The sequence below is a fragment of the Dermacentor andersoni genome, chromosome 8, assembly GCF_023375885.2.
Source record: "Dermacentor andersoni chromosome 8, qqDerAnde1_hic_scaffold, whole genome shotgun sequence".
NCBI lineage: Eukaryota > Metazoa > Arthropoda > Arachnida > Ixodida > Ixodidae > Dermacentor > Dermacentor andersoni.
This window is the reverse complement of record NC_092821.1, coordinates 80,727,728-80,745,117: the sequence shown is the minus strand read 5'-3', so window position 1 is coordinate 80,745,117 and position 17,390 is coordinate 80,727,728. Positions and strand designations below refer to the sequence as shown.

General features: G+C 48.8%; 2 protein-coding genes across 3 annotated transcripts in view; both read left to right on the top strand.

Moving 5' to 3' along the window:
• LOC140219826 (mucin-6-like) overlaps window positions 1-17,014 on the top strand; it is a 43,757-nt gene extending 26,743 nt beyond the window's left edge. For both annotated transcript variants that reach the window (XM_072289785.1, XM_072289787.1), the window contains 3 exons: window positions 9,079-9,321; window positions 14,477-14,709; window positions 16,904-17,014. In XM_072289785.1, coding sequence (XP_072145886.1) covers window positions 9,079-9,321; window positions 14,477-14,676 — 443 coding nt within the window. In that variant the 3' untranslated portion in view covers window positions 14,677-14,709; window positions 16,904-17,014. The remainder of the gene's footprint in view (window positions 1-9,078; window positions 9,322-14,476; window positions 14,710-16,903) is intronic.
• LOC129386739 (uncharacterized) lies at window positions 1,376-3,528 on the top strand. The gene has a single exon (XM_055074932.2). The coding sequence runs from the start codon at window positions 1,838-1,840 to the stop codon at window positions 3,095-3,097; it is 1,260 nt and encodes a 419-aa protein (XP_054930907.1). The 5' UTR covers window positions 1,376-1,837; the 3' UTR covers window positions 3,098-3,528.
• Window positions 17,015-17,390: the final 376 nt, after the last annotated feature.

Genomic DNA, 17,390 nt, shown 5'->3' with positions numbered 1-17,390 from the left:
ACTCGGACCACTGAAAAAGCGCTAAGATAGGAAAATAATGCTAATGGAAATGTCACATTAGCTTGGCACAGGTTTTTGCTAGAAGTGTTTGTTAGAGCTGAAACATTTTAGTCGGCCTCGTAACTTGATGTCGTGACTGCGAGATTTAAAAGGATTTTGATATCCAGCTCACACTTACTTCAGTTACTGCAGCTGTCTCCTTCAACGGTTTTGACGAAAGGCTCAACTGGCAAGAGCTTACAGGCTTCCCTGAGCAGTATTGACGTATTAATGGCTCTCAATATAGCTGTAGTTCATTTCCGACTAGCAGATAGGAGCACTTACACATAACTGAACTTTATGTTATTTGCGAATAGCGTCCTATGTCTTATGAAAACCCGATGATTTCCGCCATATTCCGCTCTGAGAATCATTACCCACTAAATAGCATTAATAATTATGCAAATCCAACGCGCATGTTTGAATCTACGTGAGGCGGATAATAAAGTTCTATAAAACTGGATACGGTACGTGTCTACAATTGTCTTAATTTTCAGCTCATGCAACGTGCAATGTTCGCCACGCAATGTTTATGGCAAAACAGATGAAGGAGGACGAGGAGCAGATTTCAGTGAAGACAAAGGAGGAGGGGTTGGCCTGGAGAGCGTGTCTCTAGCCGGCTATTTCTCGCTGGAGTAAGGGGAAGTGGGAGAGACAGGGAAAGGTAGGTGCCAGGTGATTGTGATACGGTACAAGGACCTACTATGTACACCATGTCCAATGTGCGGTTGTATGCTTTATACGCACTACACGCCGAAGTAATCTTGTGAAACGTGAAGACAGTGTGAAATGTGTTTGCGTGATAAAACGCACCAGTAAAAACTTCGATGATGCTTATATATACTGACAGATGTACTTATCTTTCTTGGCAGACCGCTTTTCACCGGGTAAGAAATGTTAAATGCTATCGCTCAGCGCCGGAAGCGCCTGCATATATCGGAAGTTTCTCGAATGTTATCGATGGTCCTATACTTTGTTGTCACCGCACCTTGTGTAATCTGATTGTATGCGCGATGAGCATGGTGTAGTATTTTCTATGAGGCACGCGGGCACCAGCGATTACGCTGGAACTTTCGATCGTGCGTAAAGGCCGACGCGCACGTACCGCGGACCATATTTTGACGATCGCCAACTGTGTTCGACGCTGTCGTCGTGTCTTTAGAACAGCCAGTTCTTGTGGGCACAGGTTCGTCAAATAAATTTTTTTTCTTATTCACAGCTTCGCTACTGTGTTGTTCCTCACCGTCACTACAGGGTGACAATCTATGCTGGCGTGTAACGCGCCAGAACTACTACCCACAGTAGGGGACTCCGGAAATTTTTACCACCTTATCTTTAACGTGCGCCCAATGTACGGTACATGAGCGTTTTCGCAATTGCGTCCCCATCGAAATGCGGCCGCCGCGGCCGGGATTTCATCCGGACACCTGGTGCTTAGCAGCCCAGCGTCATAGCCGCACATCCACCACGGCAGGTTATCTTAGTCATGTAATGTTTGCGCTACACGGCTCACGCGTTATGCTTGGAAGCTGACAGAATTTCATGCAACTGCGCACTCTGAGACTTGACTCAGTAATGCCACGTGGGCGAGGGTGATGTTCAAATGGTGTTTGTGGAGACACGTGGCGAAGATAGGTGAACGCACACAAATGTACGTTCTATGCCACGTGACGTGTAAGCAGTTAATCGGCCACAGTAGCCGCCGCTGCCCCCGCCACAACAGCAGTTGCAGACAAGACCGTCGCCGCTGCAGCAGCAGAGCAGCAGGCAAGGCAGCCGCCAGTGCAGCAACAGCAGCATGCAAGACAGCCTCCGCAGCAGCGGCAGCAGGCAAGAAAGCCGTCGCCGCAATAGTCAAGATGGCCTCCGCCACCGCAGCAGGCAAGACAGCCCCCTCCGCCACAGCACCATGCAAGAGAGCAGTCGTCGCAAGAGTCAAGACCGCCTCCGCAGAAGCAGCAGCTTGCAAGACAGCCCCCGCCGCCGCAGCGCCATGCAAGAGAGCGGTCGTCGCAAGAGTCAAGACAGCCTCCGCAGCAGCAGCATGCAAGACAGCCCACGCCGCCGCAGCACCATGCAAGAGAGCGGTCGTCGCAAGAGTCAAGACAGCCTCCGCAGCAGCAGCATGCAAGACAGCCCACGCCGCCGCAGCACCATGCAAGAGAGCGGTCGTCGCAAGAGTCAAGACAGCCTCCGCCGCCGCAGCAGGCAAGACAGCCTCCGCCGCCGCAGCAGGCAAGACAGCCTCCGCAGCAGCGGCAGCAGGCAAGAGAGCCGTCGCCGCAAGAGTCAAGATGGCCTCCGCCAAAGCAGCAGGCAAGACAGCCCCCTCCACCGCAGCACCATGCAAGAGAGCGGTCGTCGCAAGAGTCAAGACAGCCTCCGAAGCAGCAGCAGTAGCATGCAAGACAGCCCCCGCCGCCGCAGCACCATGCAAGAGAGTGGTCGTCGCAAGAGTCAAGACAGCCTCCGAAGCAGCAGCAGTAGCATGCAAGACAGCCCCCGCCGCCGCAGCACCATGCAAGAGAGTGGTCGTCGCAAGAGTCAAGACAGCTTCCGCAGCAGCAACAGCATGAAAGACAGCCCCCGCCGCCGCAGCAGCAGGCAACAGAGCCGCAGCCGCAAGAGCAGCCAGAGCAGTGAAGACAGCAGCAGCAGCAGCAGCAGCAGTAGCAAGCAAGAAATCCGTCGCTGCCGCCGTCGCTGCCGCCGCCGCCGCCGCCGCCGCAGTAGCAGCAGCAGCACCAGCACCAGCAGTACCACCAGCACCAGCAGTACCACCAGCAGTAGCAGTACCACCAGCAGTAGCAGCACCACCAGCAGTAGCAGCACCACCAGCAGTAGCAGCACCACCAGCAGTAGCAGCACCACCAGCAGTAGCAGCACCACCAGCAGTGCCACCAGCAGTACCAGCAGCAGCAGCAGCAGCAGCAGGCAAGACAGCCACCGCCACCGGCGCCACCGCCGTCGCAGCACCAACAGTAGCAGACAAGACACCCGCCGCCGCCACAGAAGCAGCGGTGAAGACAGCCGCCGCCGCAGAAGAAACAGCAAATGAACAATGAACGGGAAGGTCCGCGGAAAAAGCTTTGCTTTAAAGACCGCCAGAGATTCCTAAATCTGTTAAAAAGTGTACTTCGGCAGAAAGCAAACGTATACAATCGGCCAGACGAGCTGAAAACACGCCATAGAATCTCGATGACGGTCTCGTATCTGGTGCTTGTTGCTCTATAGCGAGGGCCAACGTGCAAAGCAGCAAAGCGTGAAGAGGTTGCGTATAGTAAAAAAAAAATAGTTTATTCTGTGACAGCGCCGAACAATGGCGGACAGTTACCTTGCTATCAGTCCGTGCACCGCAACTGGTGCATTTACACCGTGGACTCCTTGAAATGTTTGTTTCAAAGTCATGTGTTGCATAGCACAGTCTCTACAAACCAGCTGTTTTAAGGACTGACATGTAATAAAACCAAGGAAAGAAGAGGCTCAGAACCAGTTGATACGATCTCGACCGGGTGAGGTGGATCTTCACCGCAGTAATCAGGGAACAAGGACGGAGCCGGGCATCGTGAGGAAGAAAAGGTAGAACAGATTGTATTCACTTCATTTGTACATGGTTGTGACTCTCATCCGAGTCTCGAGCGGTTCTGATTATTACGGGGGCCAGACGAAGGGTGGAGTATTCCAATACTGACAACCAGCTGATATGATCTCCACCGGGTACTCCGGGTCTTCGCCACAGGAATCAGGAAACGACGACGATGCCCGACTTCGTCGTCGTATCTTGGTTCCTGCGGTGAAGACCCACCTCGCTCTGTCGAGATCGCATTACAGTGGTGTCCGCAGTTGCGCAAGTTGCCGTTGTCAGTGCTTCGCATAAGCTTTCGGATCAACTGCTAGTTTCGTTTTGTTTTCTGTGTTACTATTTTGACAGAGTAATGATCTCGGCAGCGGTCGCTCACTGGCTATGAATCGGCGCTGCTGAGCACGACGCCTGAGATTCAAAGCGCCGCCGCGGTGGCTGCATTCTGATAAAAGCGAAAGAAAAATCTGTGGTGGTTTTAGCAGAACAATCGCCATACCACCTTCAGTATATACAGGGTGTTCGAAGTTAGAATTCCCGGTTTTTTAAAAAAAATATGCGAAGAGGAATACACAGAAGGCATTTTTCTACCTAGGTTATGTCGCCAGGCGGTCGCGAACTGTGAGGGTAATTCTAGTAATGTCAGCACTTAATTAAATTCGATAATGAACTTTTCATATGGTGCAGTTAGCATGTATGCCAATATTGAAAACTCAGAGGCGGTGCGATTTGGTGACTATTCCATTTTGTAGAATTTTCGTAACGCGCCTGTGTCCTGAGATAGGCATGTGTGGAATTTCAGCCCAAGCCGTCTAATTACGCATGCGAGACGGCGGCACCCGCTATGAGGCCTTTCCCTAGTGTGACGCAGCTGTTGCGTATGACAAGAATGCTGCATGACAGGGGACGGTGATTACTTTTCGTTCTTGGCCACAGTTTTCGTTTGTGGCCTGCGAAACCGAAGGATATGACTTTGCATGGCGGCTTGGCCAAGCTCTTATGTTGAAGCAATGACTTGCAGAGTTGGCGACAAAGTGCGGTGCAACCGTACACGTACTGTCAAAGCAATCAAGTGCAGGATTACGATACTGACTTTGTTTTTTTTTTGCATTTCGGAGGCTCAAAATTATGCAAGCGCTGAGCATGAAACAAACGTGACAGCTGCTGGGCAGCACCTTAGTTGGCAGTGGTGTTGCAGGGACGCTGTACATGCCCGAAGTGTGTGATTTGAAGGCCCTGCATTGCCTATGCTGAAAAAACTGCTGTGAAATAGAAGGACGACTGTGAACTAGCATGAGTAGTGCACTTCATTGGTGTATGCCTGACGATCTTTTTTATCCTTCGCGGTTTTGTGAAAGTGCCGAACAGATCAGGCATCGCCTTGCAAGCGCATGGAGTGAACGCCTGAGCTTCCATTATGTGCCTTTGCCACTGTTTACCGTTACTGAGCCGTTGGAAGAAGCAAGCCCTGCGTTGGGACCGTGTGCGTTGAAAAATGGCTCCTTCGTCTGGGCCAAGGTAATACTGTACGGCAGAAAAAGATGGTGTAGTGCTATCAGTGGCGGCGAGGAACGGCAATGCCTCATTAGCTATGTCTGTACGCGTCTCGCCACCTGGGTCACCGAGTTCCAACCAAAGCAACATTTGTTGGCATTTTTCAGACGTTTTCGCACAACACGCTCAGTTCACCAAAAAAGACAGCCCAAGAAGAGCATCATTGTTGAGGACTTCGAAATTGACGTCCTTGCCTGCGTGCATGCAATGCTAAATGTAAGCATCCGAGAGACTTCTAAACAATGCGGGAAAAGCGTGGGAACAGTGCACAACATTCTAAAGAAAAGCACGAATTTCATCCATACCATGTGAGTCTTCATCAGGACCTATGTGAGGCAGACTTCGAAAAAGGGGCAGACTTTTGTAATTGGGCCCTAATAAAAATTCACGAAGATAAGGATTTCGTACAAAGAGTGATTTGAACTGATGAGGCTCGATTTTGCAGGAACGGCACAGTGAGCATTCACAATGCTCACTACTGGTCGCAAGGAAATCCTCACTGGTTGCGGCAACGCAACCACCAAATTCGCTGGGGTCTAAATGTATGGTGTGGCACACTTGGGGATAGAATCATTGGCCCTCACTTCTTCGACAGGAACCTCGATAGAAAGATTTATGCGCACGAAATTCTTGCTGGCGTCGTCGATAAATTTGCCTCGTGTCTCCCTCTCAACGAACTGCGCAAGTTTGGTTCCAGCATGACGGGGCCGCACCACATTTCTCCTCCACTGCAAAGAACTGGTTAAACTGTAACTTTCCAATGCAGTGGATTGGATGCGAAGGAGAGATGTTTTGGACGCCGAAATCCCCGGATCTCTCTCCACTGGACTTCCTTTGTAGCGCTACGTGAAAGATCGTGTTTAGTTTACGCAGTTGAGCCTACCGGTGTCAACAAAATGAAGATGAGAATAGTTACCGCCTGTAGAAGCATCGATCCGGAAATGCTGCGCAGAGTTGTCGACTTCACGCGAGAGCGGTTCATGTGGTGTGTTGCGCTGTAAGGCAAGCATTTCAAGCATTTTTAAACCATTGGTTTCTTGGTGATTGTCATAATTATAAGTTGAGTAAGATTTCATAGCACTCGAAACTAATATTGTGTAAGTAATGGTATATTTGAAGCAAATTTCATAAATGTTTGCATGTTTTGTTTGTGTGTAGGCCATGGATTTACACTGTACTTGTTTTTTTGTTGTTCTTTTATTTCCACTTTTCCGAAGTAATTCCGGAATCGGAGCTGTGTGTAACTAAATAAATTTTAATTTGACTACGTTGACGCAATTTCATGCTGTGTCATGAAAACTGGTAGATGCATTTTAATTTTAAGTAGGCGACATAGAGAATACGGGCCATTAACCCACGTTTCATAAGCGCTGACAATGCAGGGTCGTAAGTTTCTTTCCGCATGTGCAAGGCGCCCTGGAAACGTTAGTGGTTAATAATGTGCTGTATGGCAGCTGACGCTGTCGCTTTATGTTGTGAGATGGCATTAATTTCAGTCATTCTGCAAAAAAAAGCTTCCATTATTATAAAAGAAAGCACAGCAGTATTGCTGCACCTGAGTGCATAAGAAGTCTTAAGTGGCATGGCGTCTTGTCACCCAGTCTACTAGCAATTGCTCAAAGAAACAGTGCTGGTCTCGCGTCACCTACACAGTCATTCTTTGGTTTCGCTGGCCAAGAACGGAAACGGCGGCCGAGAACGAAAAGTAATCCCCGTCGCCTATCACCCCACATTCTTTTCTGTCAAAGCGCCATATGTAACAGCTGCGTCACACTAGGGAGGGGCCTCGCATGCGTAATTTGATGGTTTAGGCTGAAATTTCAGACGTGCATATCTCAGGACACAGGCATGTTACTAAAATTGTACAATATCGAATAGTCACCAAATCGCATCGCATCTGAGTTTTCAACATAAATATACATGCAAAATGCATGCAGTATATAAAAAGGTAATTATCGAATTTAATTAGATACTAACATTACTACAACGTTTATCCTCACAGTTTGCGACCGCCTGGCCGCATAACCTAGGTAGACAAATGGCTTCTATGCAGTCCTCTTCGCATATTTTTTAAAACTTGGAATGTCTAACCTTGGGGCCCCCTGTATATATATAACTGCATACCAGCGCTTCTAAGCTCCCCATCCTCTCTCTACCTTTGTGACGTGTGAGGATCCCGACACTTAACAGACACACTTTTTTCCACTTTGATAACTAGTAGTGTTGAATTAAAAATGCAGATCCAAGGGAAATCTATGCGAACCAAAGCTTTCATGTCGTGGGTATTCAAATACTACAAATTTGCCCATTTCATTCTTGCGGCTTCTGGCTAAAAGAAATATGCGCGCTCGCGCGTGCTCTCATGCACCCGTGCTACGAAGCCTGACACGCCCAACTCAAGAACACTACTTGGCGTTGGCATGGTCGAAGTAATCGTGCGATCATGGCCTTCTGTTTAGAGCATCGGGTTCTTGCTGTGTTGCCGACCCAATGTTCGATCCCGCCATCGGGCGCGTAATTGCGATTAAAAAAAAGTATCAGCTATTCGACAAGAGAGCAGCATCGCCAAGCAGCCACGGGCAGGAAAGTCTGGGAGGATTCGCAAAAAAAAAAAAAAAACATCGTTATAAAATCGCGAAGAACTAGGTAAGCGAGAACACAGCGCACACGAAGTCATCAGCTATATCAGGTGTGCTTCCTTTCGAATCCAGCGCAGGTTGCTTCCAACGTAGAATGCGCATGGCACATCTGGAGTAGAAGAGGAGACGCGCTCTAACCTGCCCCCTCACCCCATCCCTCTCAGCCCGCGCACATCGCCCCGCTCCCTGCCCCGTTGCGCGCGGGAGAAGCCGGCGGGCACTCCTACCGCCTACCTCCTTTGCGAGCGCAAGATACTGCCGCATCAAGCCACCATCCCTCTCGGCTCATCCTCGCAAGCTTTCGCTCGCAGCCACTGCATACCAGGCCCGGCGGCGATATTATCGCACTTGGACATTTTGCGGAACATCACTGCGGCGCAAAAGATGGAAACTCGCCTTGAGTGTACGTATAATTTCTGTCGCAATAAATATACATCGACAGCGGGGCATGCCTACTTTCTTGTCAACGAGACAACCAAAATGAATTAAATAAGCAATGAAGAAGTCGCTCATAGCCCAGTGTTATATGCTTTTCTTTAGGGCGAAGCTCTTAATGGCCAATTCCTGTGGTAGGTATCGGCGACGGCGGCGTAACCGAGTGAACGAGCACAACAGCGTAAGTTGAAAGAGCAAACGCGGATCGGCAGATGAAAGACGCGAGCTTCGAACAGCAGACACCAAGAAGATCAGTGCGGAGTACGCGGGAAACTGGTTTCATGCGGATGTATCTGGTTTCATGGTTTCGTGCACTCGTATCTGGTCTCAGCCAGACCGCTCGTTTCGTACATACCGTGTGCTCGCGTCAGCTCTCGCTGGTTTGGTTTGCTTGGCTTGGTCTCGTTCACCCTTGTTTCAAATGGATGTTTCGAAAGAGGCTGGCTGGCGGTGGTGTTCGTATGATTGTGGCCTAATGTTTAGAGCATCGGGGTCTTGCTGCGTTGGCGGCCCAAGGTTCGGTGCCACCATTGGGCGCGTAATGGTTTGATATTTTTAAAAAGTATGGGGTATTCTACGAGAGAGCAGCATCACCTAGCAGCCACGGTCAGCAAAGTCTGGGAGGATCTGCAAAGGAAGCATCGCTATAAAATCCCGAAGATCGCACGCACAGTGGGATTCGGTACGAGGTCACTGCAGCTCATCCGGAGCTGTCCGTTACAGATTTCCTATAGCCACTGTGTTGCTTTCTTGACGTCACAATCAATCAACAAATCAATAAAACGAGAAAAAAAAATCTTATTATCGCTGACCCTTGGCGCATGTACGCAGACGGCGAAGGCGTTGCGCCGTTGCTCAAGTTCCCTCCCGACCCCGAGGACTGCGGCCCCAACGAGGTGTGGAAGGAGTGCGTGAGCAGCACGTGCTCCGAGACGTCCTGCAAGAAGCGCATCCTGGGCCCCGGCTGCACGTACGACTGCCGCTACGGGTGCTACTGCGCCGAAGGGTTCTATCGCAACGCCGAGCAGAAGTGCGTCACGGTCGACCAGTGCGGGCCGGAGGAGCCAGAGCCGGGTAAGGCCGTGCCGTGTGCTGTCGTGGTTTGCTTGTGTTCTTGAAGGCAAGGTAATCTTAGCGGACTTCATACGGATTTGGTGCATCTGGGACATGACTATCTTGTAACGTCTTAACAAAAGCGGAAATTTCTTACTTTAGAGTGTCATGCGAACTTGAAAAGAACTATCAAAATGCAGACCTCTATGAGAGAACATTATTTTTCACCTTAGTGGTGGTAATTGTTGTCCACGAGAGCACTTACATTTAGAATTACATTCTTGAACGGCCATGCCGATTCGCCTTGTCTTCTTCGGTGTCGACACTGGGTTAATCTTTTGTCTGTTATTTCGGGCAGGACTGCTGGAATTAAGAAGTGGTTGGCCTGCTAGTTTGGGGATACATACCGCATATTAAAGGTATTAGGTTCAGGCGACAGCTCGACGTGGGCCACGTTGAGTGTCGAGAGCGGTTGAGTTCTGCACTCCTCTAAAGAGCAAGTCGCTTAATGAAGGAAGCCATATATGTAAAAGCAGCCGGTAGCTCGCAACTTTGATAGCCAAGAGAGAGAGAGAGAGAAAGAGAGAAAAAATATTACAGGAAAAGCAGGGAGGTAGGCCTGAGCTAATATGCTTTGGCTTGCTACTCTGCACAGATGAATAATGAAAGCAGACAAAAAAAGTGATGAAATATGGTAATGAGGACAGGAGGAGGAGATGTGTATATAGAATAGCCACGTAACACAGTGGTTTCCTTAAAGAATCGAGTGCAGTCCGGTGGTTTTCAAATAGTCCAGAACAGCCCTTGTAGCTGTTGTCGCTACTGTGCGGTCAAGCAGTATGGACAAATTAATACCTTCACACAATGTTTTCCTGCCAGTGCCTACCAGGATAGAAGTCAGCGTCTGCCGGCGTGGCACGTGTGGAGGCCAATCAATAATGTCATATGATTGTACGATGCTAATGGATAACGGTTTGTAGGGCATGTGGGCCTACCGAAAAAAGTTTGCGCGACGACACGAGGACAAACCGAGAAAAAACAACGACGAGCGCTCGCGCTTGTTTTTTCTCGGCTTGTCCTCATGTCTCCGTGCAAACTTTTCAGTATGCATTTCAACCAACTAGCCCGACTTTCTGCTCTCTTATGTGGGTATCTTTAAAGTGGAGGGACACTTTGAAAGGTGGTATGGAAGAAGTGCAAGCAGAGAAGCCATGAACATGACTGTGCTTTTTGAATATTCCTAATGGTATCAGTTACGGTTGAGCTGTCTATAAAGCAGAGATTGTTAAAAACATTTCATTCTCAATAATTTTTTTTTATTTTTCATATATGTACCTTCCTGTCACGACTATTAATAGCGGAGCCTTAAGATCTTGCAAAGGTCGGAGACTAGTCTACTGCACAAATTGAGCTAAATATATGTAGATAGGCGAAACACTTAGGAGAATAATTTTTTTTCTGTTTCTACCTAGTGCAACTTCACTGTTACATGGACATTTGTTTGCTAAACTCCCGTTAGCTTGCGGATATTCATTAAAGCTACAGTCTGACTGGAGGCACTGATATGTTCACAAAATTTAGTTTACATACACCAAGCACATTTTTATGCAAAGTGTCCAAAAATGTGTGTTTTTTTAACAAAAACAAGAACGCAAATAAGGTGCTCTCAAACTGCTTCATTGATCAAAACACCCCAGGATTGCTGATTTTCGTAATGAATATTACTGTAGTATTTCTCTTTCTTTTTCCGGTCTTTTCATTGCTGTTTTCCTGCGTCTTTCAGTATGAAGTTGTTTTTTTTATCCGCCGCGAGTCTATCGATAGTGCGCACTTGGAAACGCACAAATGTCCGGGAGAGGCCGCTGCACGGTTTAGCACCCTTGCTAGCGGCTGTCATAAAACTTTCGTTTTCGTGTCATTCATTGAGTTCTCCTTTTCAGGAATGCCAAAGATGGTACGAATTAAGTGCTTCAGCGACGCGGCATACTCTCCGAACAGCATGTGCCACCATAAACAAGCAAAAAAGAGCGCACGAGAGCTACAAAGACCTCTCTATAGTGACTGTAACGTGCACTATGTAAAACAGAAAGCCGAAGAATCAAACCAGATGGTAGATGGTAGAGATGGTAGAGCGGTAGAGCTACTGGTAGAGCAGATCAGTAGAGTAGAGTAGAGCAGATGGTAGAGCGGCTGCCCCGGAAAGGCGGTGGTCCCGGGTTCGAGTCCCGGACCAGGACGAATTTTTCTTCAACTCTGAGGCTTTTCTTTCGAGGAACCCGTGTGGGTTTCCTTTGCAGCAATTGCTACGAACTGGTGGATGTCTCATTTTCCCTTTATTAAAGACGCACTTATCAACTAAATTAACAAGCAAGTTGTCACGCGCCTACAGGCAAACACGAGCACATTTCACTCGATGACGGCGGACACTCGCTGTCAGAATGCTGGCGCGACGAGGAGCGGCAGCAGCGGCGAACGAATTTCTCTTCGAGCCGCCTCTCGTTTCAACGAGAACTAGGTACGCGAGAACACAGTGCACACGAAGCCATCAGCTATCTCAGGTGTGCTTCCTTTCGAATCCAGCGCAGGTTGCTTCCAATGTAGAATGCGCGTGGCACATCTGGAGTAGAAGAGGAGACGTGCTCTAAGTTGCGCCCCCCCCCCCTCCTCCCATCGCTCTTAGCGCGCGCACATCTCCCCGCTTCCTGCCCTGTTGCGCGCGGGAGAAGCAGCCGCGCACTTTCACCGCCTACCTCCTTTGCGAGCACGAGAAGATACCGCCGCACGAAGCCACCATCTCTCTCGGCTCACCCTCGCAAGCTTTCGCTCGCACCTACATCATACGAGGCGTGGCCACGATATTATCGTACTTGGGCATTTTACTGGACATCACGGCGACGCCGACGGCGGAAACTCACCTGGAGTGCCCGTATATTTCTACCCCAATAAGTGTACATACGAAATCAAAACTCAGTCCGCCATGATTGTTTAGCGGCTATCGTGTTGTGCTGCTAAGCACGAGGTCGCCGGATGGAATCCCGACCACGGCTGCCGCATTTCGATGGGGGCGAAATGCGAAAACACCCGTGTACTTAGATTTAGGTGGGAGTTAAAGAACCCCAGGTGGTTCGAATTTCCGGAGTTCCCCACCGCGGCGTGCCTCATAATCAGATGGTGCTTTTGGCACGTAAAATCCTATATTGTTTTCGTTTTTGAAAGTCGAAACTCGACGACGGGGCATGCCCACTTCTCTGTGAACGCGTCAACCGAAATGAAATAAATAACCAGTAAAGAAATAGCTCTTAATGGCCCGTTCCTGCGGGGGGTGTCGGCGGCGTAACCAAGCGAACGAGCGCAGCAGCGAAAGATGAGAGAGAGATTCTTGTTATGAAGGAGGAAAAATTGGGGTGAAGTGCAGCGCAGTAACTGTCTCTCAGAAGAGGACACCTCAACCACACTGCACAGGGGGGGAAGGGAATGAAAAGAGTGGTGAAAGAAAGAGGGAAGGAGCAGCAGCGGTCGAACCGCCATAGGCATGGGGAAGGGGCTCAGAGGCGATCAGCGAGGGCGATGTCCTCGGCGAACACCAGAATCGCGCGGAAGAGGCGCTTCTGGTTCGAGATGCAGCCCGAGGGGTAGTGGAAGAGAGAACGCAGATTGGCAGATGAAAGTAGCGAGTTTCGAACGGCGGAAACCAATGAGAGCGGCCCCTTGTGTGACTCGGCGCGGGAAGCTGGTTTCATGCGGACTCGCTCGATGCCCACTCGTATCTGGTCTCAGCCGGACCGCTCGTTTCGTACTATCGTCTGCTCGCGTCAGCTCTGGCTTCTTTGGTTCGCTTGGTTTGGTTTCGTTCGCGCTTGTTTCGATTGTCATGGTTAGCGATTATCTTGTAATGTGCGCGACACAAATGGTGTAGTACTTTCTGGAAGCCGAGCGTGTCACCATGGATTACAGCGGAACTTTCGACGAGTCATGTATAAAAGCCGACGCGGTTCACCCGCAGATGAAATTTTCGACAATTGCCCACTATGCTACACGTCTCTCTTAAATTCTCTGCCTAAATATATCGCGAAGTGAAAACACGTATAGAGCGGCGCTCAAATTTCGCATTAGGAAGTATCGTAATCGTCAGTGGATATTTTGAAAGCTAAAGACACGTGCTATCAAACGTATGCAAAATCATAAAATTATTATTTTGACCCAAACAGTCTAAACCCACTTAGGCACTGTCAGGTACGCCTGAAGCACATATGCAAAATTTATGAAAATATTGAACTGTCTTAAAAAAAGAAACATCCTGTGTGTTGTTTTAAGGGAAAATAACCTAGGTTTCACACTGTGCATTACAAACATTTGAAGCAAGACATGTCGGTAGGTTCGCTAAACAGGTAAAAACTATGGACAGGCTACCCATGTATTTTATGCGCACGATTAAATATACAATATTAAGCGGATCTGCAACAGTAAAAGCTACAAGGAAACACAAATTTTCCTAAAACACAGTGCGAATGTTTTGAAAGATAAACGTGTAAAACAATATGTAGCGCACTACATATTCTGTGTCGGTATCACTGCTATTTCTTGGTCTTCTTTTTTCTTGGAAACAGGGGACCTTTCTGCAATTCTTTTTAACGTTTACGATGTTATTTTTGGGGCGCAAAGTTTTGTACAACTTCGCTGAAGCTTAAAAACGTTTGTTCCGGAATACTTCGTGTTCTTTTTTTTACCATTCACTTCACTGCCTATACGTATGCGGCGAACTCATTTACCATTACTGGCTATGCATAAAACACGAGGATTTATGTGATGGAGAACGGTACATCGTTCAGGCAGCCAAACATTAATGTCTATGCAGTGATAATTCGCAGTCTCCGACGGGTCCCGTGCGCGTATTTCTTCTAATGCTTCGTTCGTGGTTTTAAAACACGATTTATAATAACGCGCACTTGAATGACGGAAAATTGCTAACGCTATAAATGCTCGGATGTGTGTACAATGATGGGGAAAACGACTGTGAATTACTCTAAAGCTATTCGATATTCAATCCGATTTGATTCACATTCGATTCGGTCTGCAAAATTGCCGATCGCTCACCCCTGCCGTTGTCTTCCGTTCCCGAATGAGAGTCAACCCCCCCGCCATTCTCTTAAAGTAACACGGGTGACGTTTCGTGCAGTGGAGGATCACCCAACGTGCGGCCCCAACGAGGAGTGGAAAGTGTGCGTGAGCAGCTCGTGCGCCGAGACCACGTGCGAGAAGAGGACCCTGGGCCCCGCCTGCACGGCCGACTGCAACCGCGGCTGCTACTGTTCCGAGGGCTTCCACCGAAACGCGGAGAACAAATGCGTCACCGAGGACCAGTGCCCGCCCGTGTAGCGTGTGTCATCGCTTTGGCACACCGTTTGATCGGTAAGCGGCGTGTCCACATCCACGAAAGGCCTGAAACACAGTTGCGCATGGAGCAAGATTGTGTAGGAATTTATTCGCATTTACATCTAGCCATGAAGGGTGCAGATGTTGGTGATGAAAAAGAAAACGATTCGACATAGTCATTATTTATTAGTAATTTGTCATGGGAACAACATACTACTTGAAGTTTGCTTCAATTTATATAAAAAGAACGTCACTATAACATTTGCATTAACATTCCAGCCCATAAATCAGTTTTGGGGCGTCAATTCGAGCATATGAAAAAAAGGATATACATTGGGGTGGATGGTTTTTCGCTGTGTATACCATCGCGAGCAAAAGTCTCTAGATCAGAGATGCGACGAAAATTTATAGCTCTTGGCATCTTATGTAGAGAGGGGGCAGAAAAGCAGACGTCAGCTAGTTCAGCCAACGTGCCCTCATTCGACTAGTATCTTAATTGCCTTGCTACAACTGGAAGTTTCACGGCTGTGCTAGGAAAAAAAAAACTCAGTGCCCTTCCATTCTGTGAAAAAGATTGCCAGGGAAGCTATGTATGTGGGCCCCTTAATCGTGAACTGTACCTCCGGCGCGGGTCGGCCCGGCATTGCACTATCTTCGGGATTTGTGTCTATAAAGGTGTCTATAAAGGGGCACAATCCTGGGGGAACTAGCACTTAACAGGTTCGCTGTAAAAAAAAAAAAAAAATAAATAGGTTGTTTGCTGTTGCCGATGTCTGCTCCCTATACTGTACGAAGGTTTTTTTCTTTTCTCAAGTTCTCCGGTCTCTGTACCTGCATTTTCTACTTTCATGTCTGTAAATGTTCATACTCTACTGCTCCTTCCTCTAACGGTCTCAGATACTCTGAATGTATCTAATTAAGTAACTGGATCCTTCGCACAGGCCTCAGTAGCTCAATGGCTAAGCCGTTGTGCCTGTGAGCACGATGTCGCGTGTTTCGATTCGGGGTCGCACGGCCGCATTCCGATCGGGGCGCAATGGCAAAACTCTCGTGTGGACCGAACATGTGGAGCAGGTTAGAGAACGTCAGGCTGTCTAAATTAAGCCTCAGCACAACGCCACGGCATCTCTCATAACGCCGGTGTTGCCGTGGGGCGGGCCTTCCAAGACGACGATGAGAGCCAGCGAAGTGCGTTCCGAACACCGCGCGATGACAGGAAGAAAGCAAAAGACGTACCACCAACACGGCGAGCAAGGACACCATGTTACATCGTCTTCTTTGTGCGTTTAAGTAAAGTGTTTCTTACGGCAACCAATATGAGGAGATGATGACTCTTCTTTTTTTTTTTTTCCGCGTACATAGATGTGCGGCACGCGCGCACCCCCCCCCCCCCCCCCCCCCCCGTATTCGCCCACGCACTTCCCTCGTGCCAACGCCAAGTAGCTCTCTCGGACGACGTCGCGCAGCTAGCGCTGGTAAGAGCGCGTTCACGCAAAAGAACGAGCGCGAGAGCCAGTTTCCATTTGGCCGGAGACGCTGGCATGAAGCGGGCGAACAACACTCAACCTGTCTTTGGGCGTCATACATCTAAAAAAAAAAAAAAAATTAATTATGGGGTTTTACGTGCCAAAACCACTTTCTGATTATGAGGCACGCCGTAGTGGAGGACTCCGGAAATTTCGACCGCCTGGGGTTCTTTAACGTGCACCTAAATCTAAGTACACGGGTGTTTTCGCATTTCGCCCCCATCGAAATGCGGCCGCCGTGGCCGGGATTCGATCCCGCGACCTTGTGCTCAGCAGCCTAACACCATAGCCACTGAGCAACCACGGCGGGTCGTCGTACATCTCTGTGCATCTCCTTGCCATTAGTTCCTCGACACCTACTTCTCCGTGACGTCACTGCGTCGTCATCTCGCAGTGTGCATCTGCTGCCAGCATTTTTTTGGCACATCGCTTGCGAACGGTGTGGACCTTAAACATTAAGATTGCGAGACATTAAAGCTGCGACCTGCGCGATGCGCAAATGGGAACATTGCGGGAGATTACACGTCGCGCAGGTTGACAATAAGGACAGTCGACCGTATCGCATTTAGTTCCATAACATTTGAATAACCGCTTCACGAAAGCCTCGACTCATATAGATTCCAACAAGTGTGCGTTGAATCTGCATTCTTTTTCTTTTTACGTTGTAGCGAAACTTATTTTGTGTGTTTGTCATTTTTGTCCAGGAGTTCTGCGCACGAGAACGCCTTCGAAAGCATCGTACCACTGCTTCATCGGACAACGAGACCGTGGAAGAACGAACCGTGGTTATGTAACGAATAAATGCAGAAAACAAGTGTGTTCAGTGTACATATATATAGCGCAAGATATTGCGTTCAACATCCGCTTCGGCATGCACTCTTAAACAAAGTTACATCCGTGTAGTCGTATCTTGCCGCACAGCAATAATCGTCATCTGTCTTGCCCGCATTTCCTTTCTTTAACGCGGAGAGCGCGGTACTTCCAAGTCACCAACGGCATGTGCGTTATCAGCATAATGGACATTCTCGACAGGAAAGTAGCGAGCGCAGCGTTTTCAAGAAAGGAAACCCAAACAAAACAGATGATGATTATCGTTGTGTGTCAAATATACACCCCAAAGGGTGTACATTTGTTTGAGAGTGCGGAAATGTGATTACCGGCCGTGGCGGTGCGTACGCTGTAAAGATAGCA

Excerpts from the sequence above, each read along its gene's own strand:
- LOC129386739 (XM_055074932.2), top strand. The coding sequence starts at position 1,838 with ATGCAAGACAGCCTCCGCAGCAGCGGCAGCAGGCAAGAAAGCCGTCGC.